Here is a 24,352-nt window from a genome sequence, read left to right as displayed (position 1 = left end):
TTGTTTTTGTACGCTTTGCATGCTTTACATTTATTTTAACATGGCATATATACTTTATAGTTCTGGAAACATATGTAAAAACAAATTTCGCTGAAATTTTTGATTTAATAAATTTAACGAAATATTCGGTTACGGATCAATAACAGATGGCAATTATAAATTAAAAGTACATACGAGTATAATAAAATTTTTCTATGAAAGTTATACAGAAATATTAGAAATATTATTAAAGGAGATAAAATAGAAATAATAGAAATTATGCAGACAACATATTGATATTTATTAATTTTGAAAAATTTTAAATTTATTTCTCTTGTTTTGATATTTGATACTCTTTCAATTTAATATTTAAAACATATAAATGTATATACAGATACAAATATATTTTTGTTGATGCAATTTTATCCGTTTTAATTTTTGTATTGCATATTGATATTCAGATTAAATAATATTTATATATTATTGAATCAGTATTTGTTATCAGTACCCTTCTAATATTTTAAATAATCAAAAAATAATTCTTTTGGATTTTTACTTATTTTCTTTGTTTTATTTATAATTTTTAACTTGTATTAATTCTTATTTTTCTATCATGTTATATATGTAATTTCAAATTTTTATTATTTTATGGTCAATCCAATGTATTTACTTGTCAATGCCTTAAACAATATATACGTAAATTAGATGGATATATGTCATTAAATGTTCTGCTAAAAGGTATGTATACCAATAAAAAGGTACATATATCAATAAAAAAGAAACTTGAAAAAGATTAAGCAAAAAGTGTAAATTAGATCATTTAAATACTAATACTTTATTTTCAATTTAGAAGATATTGTAAATTATTAAATTAAAAAAGTTTAGAAATTCTTAACTCACAATCAGAAAAATATCATATAAAATAAATTAATATAATTTGTATCAATTAATAAACTAATTTATTATTTTTAGAAAAGAATAATAAGCAGAACATTATAAAAAAAATCAATTTTTTTTGAAAAAAGTAGATGCAATGTGTAATGTTAAAATGTATAGTGTGTAATATTTTTATTTACAGATGCAAAAGAAAAGGATTTCTATGTAAATAAAAAAATAAAAAAAGTTTATATATATATATATATATATATATATGATACAGTTATATTGAAATATTTTTTGTGTTTCGTGTTATAAAGTTGAATTATATATTTATATGGTTATATATTTATATGTAAACATAGAAACACATGTTTTATTATAAAATTATTTTATTAATTATTAATTATTTTATTCTGTAAACTTAATTGTTTGCGAATTAGCTAAATTGTCACAAAAACGCTGGGATTGCGAGCGAAAAAAGGTTCCTATAGTCTATGCCGCGATTTTTAGTTTATGTCACAGATCTTACTATAACCATCTTGAGTGTCTCCATTATTAGTTTTTTACGCGTATGCTGAACGAAGATCAAGCTGACACAATGACAAGTCTAAGCTGAACACTGTATTAAAACCTTGGAGAGAATTTTCTCCAAGTAAGCTGATTAAAAGGAGAGGCGCGAGATTACGATTGCACGGCCACGTGAACACCATGTGGTAAGCACGAACGCGGCGTGATGCTGTATTCTTTCAATGTACGGCAGCATAATGATCTCGACACTTCAATCCTGATGAGGGATAGTAGAGCAGTGTCGGTTCATTCATCGAAACGAGCATAATCTTGAGCGACGAGCATTACACAAGATAGCCGTAACGAGAGTGATATAATAAGTGCACAAGAGAAGTGCTGGAAGCGCTTCAGGCGGCTACCTTGCGCGCTCATGCATAATGCGTGTATCGGCGCGGTGCTGCCATCTGATAATGATCTCCCGCGCAACCTTCTTCGAATCTAAACTCATTTTCGAACATTTCGCCCATCATCAGCAAGTTTTTGCTGATGTTGATCTTCAGAATAAATTAGCAGAGGTGCGAGCTTGGCGATGAGTCGAGTGAGTGTTGTGGTGTCTTGAGTGTGACAATCCTGATGAGTCCATCCTTTCCTGGGTGCAACTTTAGACTCCTTGCTAGAGGCCACTTGCTTGGTGATAGTCTCTCATCGTAAGTAGAAAGATTCAACCTTGATGTTGGATGGGTGATGCCACTTAAAGATGGATTGTTGCCGCTGCTGATAGTGTATTGACTATTGAAATCAGAATTGTTGAACCCGTTGTTGAATGAGTTGTCTCCTAGATAGTCTTGAAGAGGAGAGATCAGTAAGTAGTAAAGATGGTTTCTGGAACCGAGTTGAGAGATGTTAAATGAGAAAATGACCTGGAGTTAGAGTAGAGACGTCTTCAGGGTCATCACTAAGCGGTTCGAACGTTCGAGAACCGCTTCCACTTGAGTGAGAAACGTTGAGAACTCTGCATAGGTGAGCAGAGTGTCTCCAATTGTTCGTCGAAGGTGGAATTTGATAGATTTCACAACAGCTTCTCACTTGCCATTCATATGTGGCGATGCTGGAGCGTTGAACTTCCAATTGGTACCGCCTGTTGAGATAGATGAAGTTATGACCTTGTGTTCTGCAGAGCTGTCGATGAAAAGTTTCTTGAGAACCGTGTCTGCTATTATGAAGTTGGTTCTGCAATTCGAATAGAAAGTATGAGCTGCTTCTCTTTTTGGCAAATCTTCTGTATGCAGTTAAAAAATTCTCCGTCGAGTAGTCGTTGATGACTTCTAGATGAGTCGCAGACGTTGCGAGACACACAAACACACAGATCTAACTCTTGTGTATTTTAGAGCCTCGATCCTTCCACGCGTTGAGCTGCACTGGTCCTGCGTAGTCTACTCCAGTGTACAAAAAAGCAGAGAGTCATTCGTGCGAGAGGGAACTGATTCATGAGCTGACATGCACGAATTCCTCGTTGTCGAGCGCAGATCATACATTTGAGTATATGAGATTTGACTGGAGCTCTCCCACCAATTATCCAGTAGGTCAGACGGATTTTAGCAAGCGTCAGTTGAGTGCCACCATGGAGAGTGGCCTTGTAAGCATCATCGATGATGAGAGATGAGAGCTAAGAGTAACGTGGCAGAATTGCTGGATGTCTTTCTTGATAGTGTCACATCTGTCGCGTCAGAATAAATGAATAAATTAATAATTTTATGCCTATGGTAAAAATGTTACTCTTTTCAATTTTACAATGATAATTTCTGTATAGCACGAAACAAGGAATAGACGTGATACGTCCCTAGGCCACCGCGAGCCCCACTAGGGCAACTCTCTGGCCTCCCACGCGAGCGCCGCACTCCCACCGCTAGCGCCTCCCACATCGAGCGCGCACCCCACCATAGCGTCGCCGCAGTTTCGAGCCGCCGAATCGAAGCACTTCAGTGCACGGCCGACTGCGTTCAGTTCACGCGAATACGACTGGAGAGGACCTCAGTCCGTGAACTCCCTCTTCCAATTCAATTTCTAGTGTTAAGAGAAATCAATTCCAATTCTAGTATTAGGAAATAACTTCAAACTAATTCCAATTCTAGTACTAAGAGAATAATTTCGAATCAATTCCAATTCTAAGTGTTAACTCAAATCAATTCCAATTCTAGTGTTAAGAAATAAATTCGAATCAATTCCAATTTTATTAACATCATTCAATTTAAACTTAACTGTTAAAGCGTTTACAATTTAATCAATCTCTGTATTAATCTTGTATTTGAATATTCTACGATATATATATATATATATATAAGTGAAAAGTGATCAGTGTTAAACAATTAATAAATCCAAATCCTTCCACTCCTCCTAGCGAAACGTACAATCGACAGAGTTCGCGAGGTAGAGTGACCACGCGAAATTCAATCAAACGCAAGCGTCCCGGGAGGCCGTGCTTGGTCTCTTGGTTAGCAGGTTGTGCGTCCACCCGCACTACCCCCAAGAGAGGTATCGCTTCTCACGCACTTTTAAATCGTCAAATTACGAAATATCTGATAACCTGTCCCGCCTCTTGGCTAGCAGGTTGTGCGTCCACCCGCACTACTCTCCACAGAGGGATACAGATTGTCATCGCGTTAGAAAGTTCAATTTAATACTCGTAACTTGTAAGGGAAGTAATATTTTCCCTTCATGGTCACTCCCGATGCCTAAGAATCGTAAAAACCGCGCCGGACGTCAGCGTGCAATTCGCCGCGCCTTATACGAAATTAAATCTGCTCTCACCGGTGATTTGCTCGGGTGTGAAGAAACCTACCAGCCAGAATACGAAGCGTATTTCGAGAACAGCCTGTGGGCTCCAAGTCCTCCGAATCCAGCAACGCCGCATCCTAGTGTGCATCCCGAGACCCGCCAGGCCGACAACGAGAATCGGAAGCCCGAATCCAGGAACCGGGCCAACGAAAGGTAAGTGAATTTTCATTTCTTGTTCGTGAAACGCGTTATGTGCAGAGGACGATCGGAAAGCTCGCGTCAGGAAAGAACACATCCAGCCGCCGTCTTTAACGACCAAATAAGTATCTCTCGGTGTGTAGTCGAATTCGGTTATGGTCTTGTCGGTATAGCTACCGATACAAATTCCGCCAGTCTTATATGCCTAGAGTGTAAATCCCAGTATAATTTCGATCAACAATTCACCGCTATCTTAAGACATTATATTAACGTTGGGACTACTCGAGAAGAAAGGCTTTGCAATTCTTGCGGCACTGGATTGGCTATTTGGCGCGAGGTAACCGACTGCGATCCCTGCTCCGAGGCATTCGTGGCATTTCTGGAATATTTACGCGAAGAAAGTACTTCTTTTTACGATTTACCGAATCCTACCGTCATTGACGTAGACGCAGAGATAGGACCGCATGATATCGTCTTTTCCAGGAGACTATCGACTTTTCTATACGGATTATACAACCGCAATTTATATCAGTAATCCGGTCGTTATTTTGCAAAAACCAACACGCAGCCCAGTGCGAGCAGACTCGCTCCACGCGTAGCACGTCTCGCCTGCGACGTAACAATAGCTAATTGAGAGTTCGTTGAATCTTCCTCCAACCCGAATGATGCCCTGTTCATCGATGAATATTAATTTGGAGAAGGCATGAGCGGATGACAATTGAGATCCGCGGTTAAGCATCTTGATTTCATGAGAGAAGTATGCTGCTTGAGTTGCTGCCTTGATCCAGCAGAGCTTAGCTTCAATATCTTGTGTGGGAATGATATTAGTTGGAGGAGAGTTAAGCTTTTGCTTGTGTTACGTCGTAGGCGGTGGCGAGATTGCCAAAGCAAATCGCCACGTGGCACTGGACCAAGGCGGGAATACGCTCGCCTCTCGGCGACGCTGCCAGCGATCGAGCGGCAAATCGCCAACAGCGGTTCGGAAGAATTAAGGAATTAAGGAATTAAGGAGTACGAAACCCTGATTATACTGCTCAAATCCGCGGGAACCCCTCCGATAATGTCAGCGGCGAATTATTAAGTTCTCAGGAAATTTCAGTGAATTACACGGCTAACGTTGCGTTTAACCAGACGTTGGGCGATTATTAGACTGTAAGCGGATCAGTGCAACAGAGAAGTTGATTAGCCGGCGCGATAGGATGCCGTCGGGAGCGGGATTGGTCTCGTCGAGGTAGTATCGCCCGCAGATGTTCTCTATAGCGTTGCCTAATTCCCTGAGCACTTCTAGAGACACAGTAAAAACTTCGGTGCAGTCAGGGCAGAGCTCAATGTCGCGGACTATTACAAGACTAGCGCGGCAGCAATCGCAATGATCCCGGGCGGAAGTATACCCGAACTGGAACGCGTGGGCCAATTCAAGACGATACGTAAGAGTTCCCTCTGGTATTTCCTCCTTACATCGAAAGCAAAGATATTCGGCACTATTAGGGAGTAACTCGGCGATAGCGTCGTCCACGCGTCGATATCCGAACGTGGTAAGGCAACGCACCGTGCTCCTACGGTATCTGTATACGGCGGCCGGGTGAGTGCGCGAATCTCGTGGCTCGAGAAAGCAAGGCGGGCACATTACGTCAAATAATGGGAATTAATATTACGCGGCGAATATTCAATACTAAAATGATATTACGAAACTGGAATATTTCCGTGCGTAGCGATAAACCGGCTCAAAACCCTACATGCCTTAGGAGAAAGTGGCAAGGGCGGCAAAAAAAGGGTCGGTCGTAAAACCCTTCCGGTCGGGCGATGCAACTATGCGACGGTCGGTCGACGCGAACAAAACGAGTGACGCAACCCGAAAGAATCTTGAACGCGAGTACTCTTATATTCATTCACGTCTAATTCCTTTATACTCTATATTTTACTGAAACGTATGCAAGATGGGAACGCAAAAGCAATCGGGAATAAAACTTGATGTATGATTTTCACCTACCTTTCGGTGTCCGCTCTGCGCAGATACTCCTCGAGGGAGATGCGTGGTCCGAAACTGCTTCCCTGGTAAGCTGCTACGGGGGTGGACGGGGCCGGTAAGGCGCTCCAGAGGCGGTCGTGCACGAGAAGTTCGTACTCGCCGTCGTAACTCACTTCCTCGCCGATGATCGCGTTATGATCGTAAATCGCGGCCACGTGGAGGTCGTATTCAAGCCGCCGAAGTGCGTTGTTACGACCCGCGCGATTCCTCCGTGCTTTAGGCATTCGGCAGAGGCTCCAGGCGTATATTGTATTTAATTAAAAGATTAGAATTACCGCGTGCTCGAAGTCCAATGTTTCCCGTGGTAAGTGCGGATAACGCACAACACCTTGCCCCCGGAAACGATTGGAATTCTCGCTTTAACTGCTAATTATTCGGTAAAATAAGGTTTGAGTTGTTAATGCCCGTTGCCTCTTTAGCCTCGCGAACACTTCCGATTTCTCGCGGCGATAGGAAGGATGATGCAATGAATGACACGTGGCGAATACACTGTACTTACTATATTCAAATATTCATGAATCGAATTACACTCGCGTAACACTTGGTTAAATTTAGAGCAATACAAAATTTAGAATACAAATGATCACTTAATTAACTTAACTAGATTGAGACGAAATAGAATTGACTTAAAATTAGAATTGGAATTGGGATTGGATTTGGATTGACACTCGCACGATGTGTACTACTCGACGGCGCGTACAAGAGTGAACGAGCATGGCCGCGCGTTGTAACGCGTGCCTGCGGCGGCGCTGTTGCGCAACGTGGCGGTAGCGTGGGTACGCCAACGCACGTGGCGCAAGATGGCGGATGGCGTGGGCACGCCAAAGCACGCGGCGCAAGATGGCGGATGGCGTGGGTACGCCAAAGCACGTGGCGCAAGATGGCGGATGACGTGGGTACGCCAAAGCACGTGGCGCAAGATGGCGGATGGCGTGGGTACGCCAAAGCACGTGGCGCTCGCGACGGTCATAGCCTATAAAGCTAGACCAGACGCACATATCTATAATGGTCGTTGGTCGGCCAATCAGCGCGCGGCTGACTGGAGATGATGCGCAACAGCAACGCGAGCCTTATTGTAGTATTAATAATTTTACAATTATTTAGGTTCATTGTTAGCGTGATTTATTTATTATTATTATTTAATTTTATTACTTATATTTATTACAGTGTATATTCACTGGCGGTAAGGCGCAACGCGCGATATGTCAACGGCAGGAGAGCCGGTTGTTGCCAACTTTGGCTTGAATAGTGGCGCTTCTGCGCAGGTGGGAAAAGGGGAAGAAAAGAAATTTTTACGTTGGCTCTCCTGACGTTACACCTCCCCCCCTAAGAAGAAATGCAGGGCCAGGTGCCGTGCATTTCCCCTGCTCTACTAGAGGTTGAGTTGCAGAAGGTTTGAGCTACAATTATTTTACTTATGTTTATTCGTCTTATATTCTAACGCTTGTAATTAGTTATCGCACTTATTTGTCTCTATACTACGTCCTCGCGTAAGTATTTTTGGAGTTCACTGTATGACCGCACATGCTCACTAAACTTTTCCTTTTCAGCACTAGGGGCGATTTCGGGCGCCGTCGGTGTGTCTTCTGTCGAGCTCTGAGCTATTGGCATGAGGCGTTCCCTGCTAGGCGAGTCGGTTTTTGTTGCTGGGTTACCCATATGCAGCAAAAGGTTAGTGACCGACGACCATACTGCTCCCAATATATGAAGGCTCCATCCGTATATTCTGTGCAACGCGTATCCGTGGATGATTGTATCGATCACCAACTTGATAAGTCTGGCTATCACGAATAACGCCAAGACTCCTGCGCTGGCCGAGCCAAACGTAATAAATCCTTGCCATAATCGCTTCCCTGTGCTTTCAGCGATCCGATCTAAAGACTTTTCGTCGAGAAGATTCATCAAGGAAATACTCCCGCTCGGGACGTCCTGTCCTAAGGCCCCTCGCGCTATTGTATTCAGCATAGACGGCTTTTCGACTGGGAACATTATGTGGTCTCGCAGTCGGTTCAGATCGTCCGCGGAGTAGATTCCACTGGTGGCGAGTGCGTCCGGACTGACGTATTTCCACGTGGGGGTAGAAAGCGGCTGGATCGTCGGCGGAGGAAGCGACTCGATCGGCTTCAGGCCTACTCGGTACCAACTGCCGTGTAGTTTGTACATGCCAGGAAGCAACTCGTTGCAGTCTTTGTGTGTTCCTGTCCTGGTCAGAATTCTGGTGCGTGGCAATAAAAAGTGTGACGAATTGCGGTAGGTAACTGGCAACTCGTTGTAACACTCTTCGGTATGTCGCAGCTTGCATTCTACTGGGACGCATTGGACAATATGGATGACTTCTCCGGCTGTGACCGCCGTGTATCCAGGGGCTTTCATTATCCGGAAGGCCATTTCGTCTGGGGCTATAGTTGCCAATGAGAGCGCATTCTGGAGGATCTGACGCTCTAATGCACATTTCTGCTCCATAATGTCGTGGTAAAGCCTGGTAAGTTGCGTTTTCACGTGTTTCTCCACGTAAACGAATTTCGAATTCACATAGGAGAATATATCTAAGTTGTTAACTGAGATCTGTGACTTAGATTTGAACGTGCGTCCTCGCTGTGTTTCCAATATAACAAGCTTTGGGTGCTCGGTCTGGAAAAGTCGATAGCCACATAGGTTGAATTCCGTCGTTTTTGTCAAGGCGAACGTTGTATCTCCGGTGGTCACTGTATATACCACTGGGGCAGTTTGTTTGGGCTTCGGCGACAGTTTTATGGCCATACCCTCGTAAAGTATATCGTACTGGTTGAAGTGGCAGCTGTCGTCGGACGGTGTTTTCCAGAAGGTTTCCGTACCGTCGAAATCGGCGCAGCTCCCCAGTTGCACGGGGCAGCGCGTTCCAGATGGCAGATTTAATGAGTTCGCTGACCGTTTGAATGGTGCTTCAAACGTCCTCAATACCACCTTTAAGGATGCTTGTACTACCACGCTCTCCCATGTTCCGAATCCGTCCGTGTACTGCGTTCCGGAACAACGGCCGTCAGCGTGCGTTTGTCCAGCCATAGTGACGCTCCTATGATTCGTGGCGTTTACAATCAATCTATCCACGAAGGCGGTTCCCAGCGCGAGAGTTCCAGTCTCGTGGATTTTCTGGCAGGTTTGCCAGCCGATCTCTTTGATGTACACCTTTCGACCGTCGGATACAATTGATATGTGCGAGTGCATGCCGCAGTAGTATATGGTCCGGTCGATTTCAATTCGGCATTGAATTATTGGCAAGCTCTCGAAATCGGAACTCTGCATGAGTTGTACGTACGTCTCCGTGCTCGCTGGCTCCTCGACATTACAGGCGCCGACGTCCAGCAGCGACAAGGTTGTGATATTGAGTCCGCTGCCTCCGCAGTCATAGCCCGTCAAGCCAAAGCTGAGCGTCGGGAACAGTAAAAGCGTTAAGATTCGTTGTGGCTCCATGTTTCTTCAAGGGGTGACATGTGTCGACTGCCGCTTGGTTGCTCGCTCGCCCCCGGCTCTGGTTGTGGTGGGGCACGGCGTGTGGTGGGGCTCCGATTCCCCGCCTTCTTCAGTTTGTCCATATGGATAGTACGCAATTTACCTGGCCTTATCTCTAATTTAACATTATTATTACTTAGCACGTCCGCTATTTTGTAGGGACCGGTGTATTGTGGACTTAGTTTATTTCTCACAGGTCCTTTAAGCATGTACACCTGGTCTCCCGCTTCAAAGTTGCATGCCTTAACCCTTTTATCATAGTATCGCTTTGATCTAACCTTCGCAGCATTCAGGTTACGACGCGCGGCTCTCTGGGATTCGCTTATTTTCGCATTTAGTTCGAGTAAGTAGCCAGCGTAGCTTTCGTCGCGCTCGTCCTCGGGGAAGGGATCGCTTTCGGGAGTACGCGCGACGCTCCCGTAGACCAATTCGTGAGGGGTGAACTTCGTTCCCTCATGTACGCTCGTGTTGTAAGAAAAACTAGCTAATTTTAGATATTCGTCCCAATCGTGGTGGTCATTGACAAATTGTTTCAAGTACTCCCAAAGTACATGGTGCGAGCGCTCCACGGAGCCATTGGACTGAGGGTGGTACGCAGTGGTCTTACACTGTTTAATTCTGAATTTGCGAGCTATGTTGCGCATTAAAGAATTTAGAAAATGAGACCCTTGGTCCGTTAGTACCGCTCGCGGGGCACCATGCACGCAAATGAATTCGTTTACGAAAGCGTCGGCCACGTCGATAGCCGAGATCCCCTTGAGGGGGATAGCTAGTGAATACTTCGTCAAGAGATCTTGTATAGTAAATATGTACGAGTGGTCCTTGCGAGTGGTGGGGAGCGGCCCCATGATATCCATAGATATCTTATCAAACGCTTTGTCGGGTGTATCCGTTAGAATCATGGGCTGTCGGGTCTTTACTCTAACCAATTTTTTTAACTGGCAGCCTTCGCAATTATTTATGAACCGCGTTACTTCTTCCTTCAGTCTAGGCCAATTGTACCGCGATTTGAGGCGCGCGCATGTTTTGTTTATGCCTTTATGGCCTCCTATTGCGGACGCGTGATATTCCTCGATCAAGCGGATTCTATCTTCGGGGGGTGGAACAGTGATTTTATTACCGCATATCGATATTTCTATATCTTGGTTCCAAAATGCGTCGCGAATAACCTTTTCTATTTTCCTCCACGGTACTCCACTCGCATCCCCCTTGCAGACAGATATGGACCGTATGTCGAGTTCGTTCGTGACGTCGAGTAGTGACACCACGGCCTCTCTAATACTTTCTAGCGTGGTTATCGCGGAGACATTTACTTCAATCGGCAATGCAATAATTCGCCGTTTGCCGCTTTGCGTGACGTTTGCCCTGTTCAGCATGACGTCCCGCAATTTAGGCAGTAGTCCCTGTTGGCTGAGCATCCGAGCCCCTAAATCGCAAGGTTCACCTTGGACGCTCACGAATACCACCAGGTTGTCGCTTCTACTCGTAAAGTTATCTACGATTTCCTTCACTTTCGCGTGATGGAATTGAAACGGAGCGTTATTCGCGTTAAATAGAGATTCTTCGCTGGTGTCACTGTCGAGGTCCTCGTCGGAAGTGACGACGTGGGGGCGGATTTCGGTATCGTCGTCGGTTGACGAATCTTCCTCGGGCTCGCTATCGTTCCGTCTCGCGATATTCGATGTGCTCTCGAGGGGAAGGACGGGAAAAGCGGGGTTTCGTGACAGCGCGTCTGCGTTTACATTAGTTTTGCCGGCTCGATACATAACTTCGTATTCGTATTCGGCTAATTTTAATCGCCATCTGACTAATCGTGACGTGGGGTCCTTAACCGAATGCAACCATGTCAAGGGTTTGTGGTCGGTGACGAGCTGGAATCTTCTTCCGTATAAATATGGTCTAAAGTAATTTACGCAATAAACTATAGCGAGCAATTCCTTTTCGATCGTGGAGTAGTTCTGTTCCGGCGGGTTTAGTAATCGGGACGCGTATGCGATAGGGAGATCCTTGCCAAGCGGTCCCTGACTGAGGATTCCGCCGATCGCGAACTTGGAGGCGTCTGTAGTTACGACGAATTGTTGAGAAAAGTCGGGATATTGGAGAAGGGGTTCCGTGCATAGGGCGTGTTTAAGCTGCGCGAACGCGTTTTCCTGTGGATCGCCCCATCCGAACGGTACCTCCTTTTTTAATAAGTCCGTCAGAGGTTTAGCTGTTTTCGAGAAGTTCGGTATGAATCTCCGATAGTAACCCGCGAGTCCGAGAAATTGTTTAATGTTTTTCGCGGTATGGGGGCGCGGAAAATTTTCAACGGCGTGAATTTTTTTCGGGTCAGGCTTCACCCCGTCTTCTCCGATTACGTGGCCCAGATATGTGACCTCTTTCCGCAGAAATTCGCATTTGTCAGGCTGGAGGCGGAGCTTCGCGCCTCTCAATCTTTCGGCCAGCTTATTAAATTTTATTTCATGCTCTCGCAGTGAGCTAGCATATACCACAATATCGTCGAGGTACACGAATACCTCGGTTCCTTGGAGGCCGCTCAACACCTGATCCATAAGTCGCTGAAAGGTCGCCGGGGCGTTTTTTAACCCGAACGGCATGCGTTTAAATTCATAGTGCCCGAAAGGCGTGGAGAAAGCCGTTTTCGGCGCGTCCGACTTATGCATCGGTATTTGATGGAAACCCGACGCTAGATCGAAAATGCTAAAATATTTCGCGCTTCCCAGTTGATCTAGGATTTCGGTTATGTTGGGGAGGGGGTACGCGTCGCCTATTGTTTTCTCGTTGAGCGCTCTGTAATCTATGACCATGCGCCATCGTTTATTACCTTTCGAATCCGGTTTCTTAGGAACAATCCACAGAGGGGAATTGTACGGGGAATTGGAGGGACAGATTACGTCGTTTTTTAGTAGCTCGTTTACTTGCTTAGTAATTTCCTCTTTGTGTATAGGCGGGAATCGATACTGCTTTGTATTGACGGGTTGGTTATCCGTCGTCGTAATCGCGTGAGCAGTAGCGTCTGTGTACCCGAGGTGATCGGAAGGGAGCTGGAAAAGATCTGGGTTTTTTTCGATGAGCCTACCGACATGCTCTGTCTCCACCTGACTGAGGTGCTCTAAACGAAGGAGCGTTCGAATCGCTGAGATTCTTTCTGAATTCGATTCTACTTCCTGGATTCTACTTCCTATAACCCCGCAATTAAGAGAGGACTCTTCCCTAGGGAGGTCCCGTGAGATTGATTCGATCTCCTTGAGTTGGATAGTAGGGATGGCGATTTCTTTATCGGATTCGGTCGAGTTGATTATTTGCGAATATGCCCTTCCGTTGCGATTAGTCACGACCGCTTCGCCGAGGTATACCCCATCGCAGACTCTAAGTCGCGGGATATAACCGACTGCTATTTCTGGGTTCGCGACGTTCATACAAAACGTGGCGCGGCAGCGACCTGGTATTACGATAGTTTCCCGTCGGGCAAAAGGCAGGCGTATTCCTTGCCACTCTATCTGTTTTCGCCCGAAATCGATTTTGGCGTTATCGCGCAGGAATTCTGATCCTAGGATTCCTTCCTGGACGATGGGGAAATGGTCAGGTACCACGTGTAGGGTTATCTTGTGGCCCATAAATTCTATACGAGCCGACCCGAGAGTTTCCAGCCTGCCTTCGGTGATTCCAGTCAGGTATATTGTATCGCGCTTGAATACCGGAGTCTCGGGATGTAAGCAGCGCTCTTTTATTAGATTCGGTGCCGCTCCTGTGTCGACCATGAAATTAGTTTCCTTGATTAAGCCACGCGCGGACAATGTTATAGTGGGGGCGTGTGAATACTCTTGCGGATTTAAGATTGCGATCCTGACGCTTCTTCGGTCGTCTCCACGACGTTCACCGGACGCGTACTCCTTGGAGGATCCGCGCGCGCTGCGTCCGACCCACGGGGCGGATCCCGACCGTTTCCCGGTTCGTTGAGGCGACTGTTATTATATTGTCGTTTCCGACATTCCTCGATTTCATGGCCGCGATTTTTGCAATATCTGCACCATTTATCGTTAAGCTGCGATCCGTAATCGCGCGGCCCTCTGTCGCCTCCCCCCGATCTAGGCGATTCGCGTTTCTCGTAAAGCGGCGCAGTTCGTCTTACTTCGTCGCGGCGCTCAACCCACTCGGAGGGGTAGCGCGGTGCATAGTTCCGATCGCGATCTCTGTATGCGTCGAGTCGCGGCGGCGAGCGTCGTCGTTCCGGCGGTGCGGGCTGCCTGTAGCGCAGGCTAGGCCCCGCACCTGTTTCGGGGAAACGACGGTTTGCGCTGAGGGTTTGTTTGTTTGGGCTCAGCCCTTGACGGGGCGGCATTCCGTAACGCTGCCGTTCTATCTCATCACGCTTGGCTATAATCTTCGCGGCGGCAAATGCCTCGAACGGCTGGTAAAAATGTTCCGGTTTGAGTTGTAAACGTAGTGGGGTGGGCAGACCCTCACAGAAACATGAAGCGGTGAGTTCGTCTATCTCCCGGTTCGTCGCGGAATCTATCGTACCGTGGGCCCGACGTTCTCCGTCCCTTATGGAGGCTCGGAGTTCCTTGACGCGGTCGATGTAATCTAGCATATGCTCTCCCGATTTGAGGTGCACAGCGGTCAATTCCCCGCGGTATTGCGCAACACTTTTTATCGAGCCGAAGGCACTATTTAATAAATCTGACAGTTGTGTCACTGTGTCGCACGGTTCGTCGGCGACGGCTGAGTGAGCGTGGCCGCGCAATTTCGCTACCAGTAAACGCGTGAGGGGTCTCTCGAAATGAGGCGGCAGGATGTCGCGCGCTTGCCTGCACGCTCCGAGGAATTTCGACAAAGGGATGTTATAACCATCAAAAATTGGAACGAACTCGGTCGCCTCGCGATAAGTTATCTTCGGCGCGGGAGGGAGTTCCGTGCCCGACTCATTCAGCTCGCCAAAAGGGGCGGGCGTTTCCGTGAACCGTTGCCCAGCGGGAAGGCTAGGGCTTCGCGGTGGTAGGTCGCGTCGTGTCTCGATTTCGTGGCGAATGTTATTCAATTCAGCGCGCATTGCAGCAAGCATATTATTCATCTCGCGCACGGCGGTTCGACTCTGTTCCGCTTCAGCGCGGTCTCTTCGAAGCGCTGCGCTCTCCGCCCGAATTTCTTCTCTTTCCCGTTGTAATGCGTCGGCGTCGGCTTGTAATTGTGCGGCGCGCTTGGCCATGTTGGCTTGCATGACATCGAATTCGCTGTCGGTATACTTAGTTTTAGGGGCACCCGGCCTGTCTACGGAGGTCATCTCTGCGTCGTCGCTCGCGAGCTTTCCCTTTTGAGCGCGCGTGGTCATGTTCGTTTCTTTCTCGCCCTTTACCGGTGTACGAAGCATAAGAAACAGCTACAGCGCGAATATGACGCGGGTCGGTAGGATGTGTCGAAATTTTTCGATTCCTCCGATTAACGCATCCCACCGCTATCACCAGAAATATGTTACGTCGCAGGCGGTGGCGAGATTGCCAAAGCAAATCGCCACGTGGCACTGGACCAAGGCGGGAATACGCTCGCCTCTCGGCGACGCTGCCAGCGATCGAGCGGCAAATCGCCAACAGCGGTTCGGAAGAATTAAGGAATTAAGGAATTAAGGAGTACGAAACCCTGATTATACTGCTCAAATCCGCGGGAACCCCTCCGATAATGTCAGCGGCGAATTATTAAGTTCTCAGGAAATTTCAGTGAATTACACGGCTAACGTTGCGTTTAACCAGACGTTGGGCGATTATTAGACTGTAAGCGGATCAGTGCAACAGAGAAGTTGATTAGCCGGCGCGATAGGATGCCGTCGGGAGCGGGATTGGTCTCGTCGAGGTAGTATCGCCCGCAGATGTTCTCTATAGCGTTGCCTAATTCCCTGAGCACTTCTAGAGACACAGTAAAAACTTCGGTGCAGTCAGGGCAGAGCTCAATGTCGCGGACTATTACAAGACTAGCGCGGCAGCAATCGCAATGATCCCGGGCGGAAGTATACCCGAACTGGAACGCGTGGGCCAATTCAAGACGATACGTAAGAGTTCCCTCTGGTATTTCCTCCTTACATCGAAAGCAAAGATATTCGGCACTATTAGGGAGTAACTCGGCGATAGCGTCGTCCACGCGTCGATATCCGAACGTGGTAAGGCAACGCACCGTGCTCCTACGGTATCTGTATACGGCGGCCGGGTGAGTGCGCGAATCTCGTGGCTCGAGAAAGCAAGGCGGGCACATTACGTCAAATAATGGGAATTAATATTACGCGGCGAATATTCAATACTAAAATGATATTACGAAACTGGAATATTTCCGTGCGTAGCGATAAACCGGCTCAAAACCCTACATGCCTTAGGAGAAAGTGGCAAGGGCGGCAAAAAAAGGGTCGGTCGTAAAACCCTTCCGGTCGGGCGATGCAACTATGCGACGGTCGGTCGACGCGAACAAAACGAGTGACGCAACCCGAAAGAATCTTGAACGCGAGTACTCTTATATTCATTCACGTCTAATTCCTTTATACTCTATATTTTACTGAAACGTATGCAAGATGGGAACGCAAAAGCAATCGGGAATAAAACTTGATGTATGATTTTCACCTACCTTTCGGTGTCCGCTCTGCGCAGATACTCCTCGAGGGAGATGCGTGGTCCGAAACTGCTTCCCTGGTAAGCTGCTACGGGGGTGGACGGGGCCGGTAAGGCGCTCCAGAGGCGGTCGTGCACGAGAAGTTCGTACTCGCCGTCGTAACTCACTTCCTCGCCGATGATCGCGTTATGATCGTAAATCGCGGCCACGTGGAGGTCGTATTCAAGCCGCCGAAGTGCGTTGTTACGACCCGCGCGATTCCTCCGTGCTTTAGGCATTCGGCAGAGGCTCCAGGCGTATATTGTATTTAATTAAAAGATTAGAATTACCGCGTGCTCGAAGTCCAATGTTTCCTTCGTGGTAAGTGCGGATAACGCACAACACCTTGCCCCCGGAAACGATTGGAATTCTCGCTTTAACTGCTAATTATTCGGTAAAATAAGGTTTGAGTTGTTAATGCCCGTTGCCTCTTTAGCCTCGCGAACACTTCCGATTTCTCGCGGCGATAGGAAGGATGATGCAATGAATGACACGTGGCGAATACACTGTACTTACTATATTCAAATATTCATGAATCGAATTACACTCGCGTAACACTTGGTTAAATTTAGAGCAATACAAAATTTAGAATACAAATGATCACTTAATTAACTTAACTAGATTGAGACGAAATAGAATTGACTTAAAATTAGAATTGGAATTGGGATTGGATTTGGATTGACACTCGCACGATGTGTACTACTCGACGGCGCGTACAAGAGTGAACGAGCATGGCCGCGCGTTGTAACGCGTGCCTGCGGCGGCGCTGTTGCGCAACGTGGCGGTAGCGTGGGTACGCCAACGCACGTGGCGCAAGATGGCGGATGGCGTGGGCACGCCAAAGCACGCGGCGCAAGATGGCGGATGGCGTGGGTACGCCAAAGCACGTGGCGCAAGATGGCGGATGACGTGGGTACGCCAAAGCACGTGGCGCAAGATGGCGGATGGCGTGGGTACGCCAAAGCACGTGGCGCTCGCGACGGTCATAGCCTATAAAGCTAGACCAGACGCACATATCTATAATGGTCGTTGGTCGGCCAATCAGCGCGCGGCTGACTGGAGATGATGCGCAACAGCAACGCGAGCCTTATTGTAGTATTAATAATTTTACAATTATTTAGGTTCATTGTTAGCGTGATTTATTTATTATTATTATTTAATTTTATTACTTATATTTATTACAGTGTATATTCACTGGCGGTAAGGCGCAACGCGCGATATGTCAACGGCAGGAGAGCCGGTTGTTGCCAACTTTGGCTTGAATAGTGGCGCTTCTGCGCAGGTGGGAAAAGGGGAAGAAAAGAAATTTTTACGTTGGCTCTCCTGACGTTACACTTGAGCCTGCACATGAGCCTGGAACAAAGTAGTGTGATTCTAAGCAATTTATTGAATGATGAGTACCTGTACACTAAGTCCCAATGATGTGCTGGTGCTAGAGCAGCAGCAAGCAATGTCACTCCAGGACGAGCCTCCATATTAATGAACCCTGGAGAAAGTTCTGGCTGAGCTGGCCAGACCTTTTGAGACTGAGTAAGTCATTGAGGTCCGGTCCACCATAATGGATGAGCGATGAGTCGTTGATCAATCGAAACACTTCGAGAAGCGCAGTCTGCTGGCTTCATAGAACCAGAAACGTTCCGCTGGCATTTGTTGACAATTGTTGGATTTGGGCCACTCTGTTCCTGACATAATCCTTCCAACGAGATGCATAAGATTTGATCCATGAGAGTGACTTGAGAATCCGTCCACAAATGAATTGAATCCACTTTGAGTTTAAGTTTGCTTGAACATGAGACATGAGTTTTGCGAGAAGTAATGAGTTCTAATCTGGGAATGGTTAGTTTCTTGAGTGGAATAACCTTAGTCCTTGAGCATACAAGTGGCGTCATAAAGTCAAGTGGACGGTGAGCTGACAGTCAATAAATGACTGTTACCATGGCAAGTTGAGATGCATCTGAAAAGCCATCAAGTTCCACTCTTGAGTAGCTCCATGTACCAAACCATCATGGAATCGAAATGCTAGCTAGCGATCTGAGCTCGGTCTTTATTGTCGATCATTTAGAGCTGAGAAGGGCTGATAATGGATCGTCCCAGCCCAGATTATGCAATCAGAGCTCTTGCAAGAGCATCTTTGTCTTGATGACGACCGGAGAAAGAAAATCGACCGAATATCTGTGCCATTTCAGATAAGATGAGGCGTTTCAATGAGTTTACCTAACTGATCACTGAACTTGGATGAGAAGATGAACTTATCTTCTTGAGGAAGCCAACTTAATCCAAGTAATTTAGTTGCGCAGTCATCAAGAGTTAGTGTTAACTTTGATGAACTATTGGATGAGACTGATAGTAACTTTTGATTTGTCGCATGCCATTTTGCGAGTGGAAAACCACCCGCGCACAAGCCTATGACTTGTTGAGCAATGGAGATGAGTTGGTCAATTGTATCTGCACCTCCGAAGATATCATCATGTATCCACCATAGGTGAATGATGGTATAGCAAGCGGGTAAAAATGTCCTTCATTTTCAAGTTCATCTTCAAGTTCAGTTGAAGAAGAGTCGGAGTCGTTAAGAATGGAGCTTTGTTCCGTACATAACCATAGTGAGACTGGAACGAGACTTCATTGAGCTCTCTCCAGCTCATCTATCCAGAGGATATGTTGAAGGTCCCAATTTTCTGGATGAACTCTCACTTGTCGATACATCTTAGTGATGTCTGTGGCGAATATATTCCGATGATGGCGAATCCAGATGAGAATGTCCATAATATTAAGCAGCAGATTTACTTTGCCCTATGCATGATGTCATTGATGATGTAGGACTTGAACCGTTGAACACAATTCGAAGCTTAGTGATTGAACTTATCGGCCTTAAATACTTTATGATGAGGAAAGTAATAAGGAACATGGAGGAGAAGAGCACTTCGACGAAGAGCCACCCAAGACCTTTCTGATGCCGAAACATCATGTGACAAGGTCATGCTCCCAGGAGCATGATCGTCTCCGCACTATGTATCGTCCAGATGAGTCTCTTGAATGAGTAGTACGAAAATGAGTCTCGCATTTCTCCTCTTCAGATGATAGCTGAGAGTGATTGTCGATAGATAACTCTTCCTGAACCCAAAACTTGGTGAGTAATTCCTTGATGTCGTCCTCTTGTTGACCAGAAACTTGATGAACAAATCTAGTATGTGAATGAGACGTGTTGATCAATCCTAGTATTATCCAACCGAAGATTGAAAGCTGAGCAATTGGCACTGATGGATGGTGTTTGATAATATCGGGTAATTGACCCAGAGTCGCACCGATAATGATATCAATCGGACGAAGATGATAATATTCTGGATCTGCAAGATACAGTTTCTTCATGTGTGGTCATTCCTGAGTTGACACTTTGCTGGAAGGCATAATTGACGATATAGTTCTTAGAATATGAGCATTGATCTTGACTGTGTCTTGAGAAGTTAGAGTCTAATTGTAATTGCACAACGCCAAGAGTTTGAGTTGACTTAGAGCCTTCTATTCCACGGTTAATGAGCGATGATTGTTGGCGAGGAATGTTGAGCTGACGTACGAGCTGTTCGAAGATGAAGCTGAATTCTAAGTCTGAATCAATGAGCAGACGTACTTTGTACGCCGTCAAAGAAACTTTAACTTGAGCCCAAAAGAGCTGAATATGATTTGGTGTTGGCATGTGATGAGCTGACGACTGTACTGTCCCTTTAATAAGCTGACGATGGTGATTGTTGAGATAACGATGACGATGATGGTTAAGCTGACGGTGATGAGCTTGAAGCTGCCATAGTTGAGCTGGGCTTAGCCTCATGGAGCATCATATGCCGTCCAAAACAGGTCTTGCACTCTTTTGCGCTCTTGCACGCCTTGACGCTGTGGCGTCCAAGGCAATTAAAACATAAGCGCTTGCGCTTATTTCAATCTTCGGGCCGAAGATGCAAGATTTCTGAATTGCCCGCATGAGACTATATACTGTTGACCTTCACAACAGTCACAGGGATAAGCTGTCAAACCCTGAGAGAATGCCGCGGTTTTTGAGACAGCCATTTTGTCTGATCAAGTCGAGATCGTAAGAATGGTCTTCCTAGGTGCCTGGGCTGATGGAAGATGAGAGGTTTCGATACGCTCGAGCGCTCGAACTCGAGCATTCAGAAATGCCATCAATTGTGCAAGTGATGGATAATCTTGCGATGAGCCTAGAGAAGTCTCCTTCCCGAGTTGAGCGGTCCAAGAGCTGAGAAACATGATACACCAGGATGTGATCACCCAGGTCAGTGACACTCAATGTCAAGGCCGTATGAGTCTTTGTCACGGTGGTGATGAGCTGATTGAGAGCGTTGGCATTCTTCTGAGCGTCGCAATAGTGAATAATTGATCCAGGTGACTGAATCAACAGTCTGTTATTTTCATATCGGTCCGTGAGAAGCTTCCATGAATCTGTCAGAGATGCACCAGTGAGCGGCAGGTTTGATATGAGTTGAGCCGGTGGACCTTTGACACAGCTTCTCAAATAGTAGAAGATGCTCCACATCAGAGAAGTGATGGTTGTCCAGGATGAAACTCCGGAACATATTGCTAAACATGGGCCAATCTGCATTGTCGTCCCTGAACTCAGGCAACGATATGTCCGGCAACTTTCCCTGTGAACTGGCCGACGAGCTAGGAGGATCTGAACTGACAAGCTGTGTTTTGGCTTTGGCGATTTTCCGTTTGAGAGTAAAGTACGTCCTCTGAGTCTGCAGATAGAAATTGCTCAAGAAGTCGTGATCGAGGAGATTCGATGGCCATGAGACTTCAAACAATGCGTGCTCCTTGGAGATCGCTCTGAACTCTTCGTCAACCTGAGCCTTCCATTCTTGAAGCTTCTCGAGCGAAAGTTGAGCAGTCAAACTCGCTGAGCAGTTCCCGCAATATAGCCTGCTGTTCTGAGACTTCATCTTCAGAGCAAGATTTGTTGGCAATCCAGCGGGTGAGTTGCTTCGTGACGAGTGCACCGAGAAGAGCGCCGTGAAGAATAGCCTGACGCGGGAGGATGAGCGAAGTCTGACGGACCGGCAGCGCCAACTACGGAAACCGAGGCGCACCTCCAGCTTGGCAATTTCAGGCTTCTTGTCGTCAGCCATATTGTACACGCGCGAACCTAATGACTTTCACGTGCACAAACAAACACAAATACAGTCTTGACACGCGCTGTTCACGAAGAGATCGTGATGCGAGTCGATCACGACACTAACACGATACAAATTTTCACTCACGAATCCGGCTGGAAGGACCAAATGTTTGCGAATTAGCTAAATTGTCACAAAAATGCTGGGACTGCGAGTGAAAAAAGGTTCCTACAGTCTATGCCGCGATCACTTAGTTTATGTCACAGATCTCACTATAACCGTCTTGAGTGTCCGTACTATTAGTTTTTCACGCGTCATACGATGACCGAAAATCGAGCTGACACAATGACAAGTCTGAGCTGAACACTGTATTAAAACTTTGGAGAGGTTGAGAGAATGTTCTCCAAATGAGCTAACCAAAAGGAGAGGCGCGAGATTACGGTGGCACTTGCCACGTGAATACCACGTGGTGAGCACGAGCGTGATGCTGTATCCTTTCAATGTCCGGCAGCACAGTGATCTCGACACTTCAATCCTGATGAGGGCTGATAGTAGAGCAGTCTCGGTTGTTCACTCACCAAAATGATGCACAACAGAAAAAACACCGAAACGAGCACAATCTCGAGCGACAAGCGTTACACAAGATAGCCGTAACGAGAGTGATGTAATAGATGCGCGCACAAGAGAAGTGCCCGGAAGTACCTCAGGCGGCCATCTTCCGCGTTCATGCATAATGCATGTATCCATGCCGCCATCTGATAATGAGACACGCAACCTTCTTTGAGAATCTGAACTCATTCTCGAACACGTAATATAAAAATAAATAATATATAAAATAAAAAATTATTCTACTATTATTCTCATTCAGTTGAGACATAAAAATCATAAACTGCTATTTAATAAATTATATTATACTGTACAAATTATGAGATATATTTGTTTTATAAGTATATTTGTAACGTTTATGCATAAAAAATATATACAAATGTTATATAAGTATAATACATATAAAATTATGTACATATATATTTTTTTAATAAAAATATATAACATATATGTAATATATATCATATACTACATTAAAAATAAATGCATATATTATATATAAATTTAATGTTATATATAAATATTAATTATATATAAATAAATAATTAATTGTAAAAATAATAATAAAAATAATTAATTAATTGTATAAATAATTTAATGTTTCATATGAGTAATAATTTTTCATATTATATAAATTTAATGTTGTCTATGTATAATATATAAACTTAAAGTTACATATTTGTGTTATTTATTATAATGATATAAAATTCAATTATATAAAATTATATTTTATTTAAAGTTTTTTAATCCCGTAACACAATATAAAATTAAATAATAATAAATTAAATTAAACTTTATAATGTAATATATTTTTTTAATGTACAGAACAAAATAGAATATAACAAAAAAATTTTTTAAATAATGTATATCATATAAATAAATGAAAAAATTAAATGCAACAGCAATTAACAGAAAATCACAATATACGTAAATTATAGTTTTTTTAACGAAAAGCAGCATTGATCGCAGTCGATATAACATACAAAGAGTAAATGAAGTAACAGCTGTTTTTTCCATTACGGCAGATGGTGAAATTCCGGAAATTTATGTGATTTATAATAACAATTATAATAAAAATAATAAAACATTACAACAGGTCAATACGTTGGATCCAAATAATATAAAACCATGGATTTATTCATTGTATTACTCATGGTAATTCATCAAAGTTGGCACTTCTCCAGGGGCCGTCTCCGCAAGGAGGCAATATGTATTTCGCGCACCGGAGTATCCGAGCTGGTGTGAATGGGAGCGAGTATTTGTGTGATGGATGTGTGAGGTGCGGTGGAAGGCTGCTGGATATTCCCAATAAACTAACCAAGGGGGGAATAATTATCCCCCGACCGTGATGGGACCGGGTCTCTGGGGGGCGATTTTAAGCCTCCTATGCAAACTGTGGGAAAAGCGCTCTCTCTCACCGAACGAAGCCTATATTGGGATTGAAGGCAGCTGGAAAGCATGTGTGCGGGATTACTGGAGCCGGTATTTCCTGATACCCGGAGCTGTGTAGGGTCATCATAGCATCATCTAGCCTAAAGCCCGGATGACCGCCCATCGGATGGGTACGGGTTCGGGTGATAAGAGTGACGTAAAACCTTTTGCATCATTTATGATGCGGATCTATCCCGTAACCCTTTTCTGTAGAGTCATTTTATAGTGCAGATAGGGTGTGATCAGTTCGACAAACCACTTCTCGGCTTTTGTATTCTTTATTAGGGCCTCTTTTTCAGCGGGGAAGTGGCTGCATCGAAGTGTAGCTCCCACGATGAGCGAACCGCTTTAAAATATCGTACTGGAATGGATCCTCAAAACGTAACCTTGCCGGATCTTTTAAATCGACTGAAGCTATGCTAATGGACAAGAGTACGACTATCCTTGTTGGTTCTCGTGGACTGAGGGTAGTTAGTTGTGAAGATGTCAAGGTTAGTGTGGAGCGCCTATCTTTGAGTACGCCTAGGAGGCTTAGTTTGGGGAATCTCGTTCCTCTCTCGCCAACGCTGAGAGATCGTTCAGGGCTCTGTTGATCCTACTATTCGAGATGAAGTGGCTTTAGGTAAGCCTAAAACTGAGGGGTCATCCTCCTGGCCCTAATTATAAGGGTCTCTACAGACCAGCTCCGAAGGAAGCAGCGACGTCGAGC

At 45.3% G+C, this 24,352-nt stretch overlaps 2 protein-coding genes and 1 pseudogene across 2 annotated transcripts; all 3 read right to left on the bottom strand.

Moving 5' to 3' along the window:
• Window positions 1-1,411: 1,411 nt before the first annotated feature.
• LOC148935044 (uncharacterized) lies at window positions 1,412-5,077 on the bottom strand (annotated as a pseudogene).
• A 2,176-nt stretch (window positions 5,078-7,253) lies between these two features.
• On the bottom strand, window positions 7,254-10,040 carry LOC148935043 (uncharacterized). The gene has a single exon (XM_089082456.1). The coding sequence runs from the start codon at window positions 9,815-9,817 to the stop codon at window positions 7,841-7,843; it is 1,977 nt and encodes a 658-aa protein (XP_088938582.1). The 5' UTR covers window positions 9,818-10,040; the 3' UTR covers window positions 7,254-7,840.
• A 7,981-nt stretch (window positions 10,041-18,021) lies between these two features.
• On the bottom strand, window positions 18,022-18,375 carry LOC105423011 (uncharacterized). The gene has a single exon (XM_011632629.2). It carries the CDS (start codon window positions 18,373-18,375, stop codon window positions 18,022-18,024), a length of 354 nt encoding a protein of 117 aa, XP_011630931.2.
• Window positions 18,376-24,352: the final 5,977 nt, after the last annotated feature.

The sequence above is a fragment of the Pogonomyrmex barbatus genome, unplaced genomic scaffold, assembly GCF_055798465.1.
Source record: "Pogonomyrmex barbatus isolate J1 unplaced genomic scaffold, ASM5579846v1 scaffold6, whole genome shotgun sequence".
In the NCBI taxonomy this organism is placed as follows: Eukaryota; Metazoa; Arthropoda; class Insecta; order Hymenoptera; family Formicidae; genus Pogonomyrmex; species Pogonomyrmex barbatus.
Note: the sequence above shows the minus strand (reverse complement) of the source record. Positions and strands in the feature narration are given on the sequence as shown.

Bases quoted from the DNA above. Each gene is read 5' to 3' on its own strand.
- LOC148935043 (XM_089082456.1), bottom strand. From the start codon at position 9,817: ATGGAGCCACAACGAATCTTAACGCTTTTACTGTTCCCGACGCTCAGC.
- LOC105423011 (XM_011632629.2), bottom strand. From the start codon at position 18,375: ATGACGCCACTTGTATGCTCAAGGACTAAGGTTATTCCACTCAAGAAA.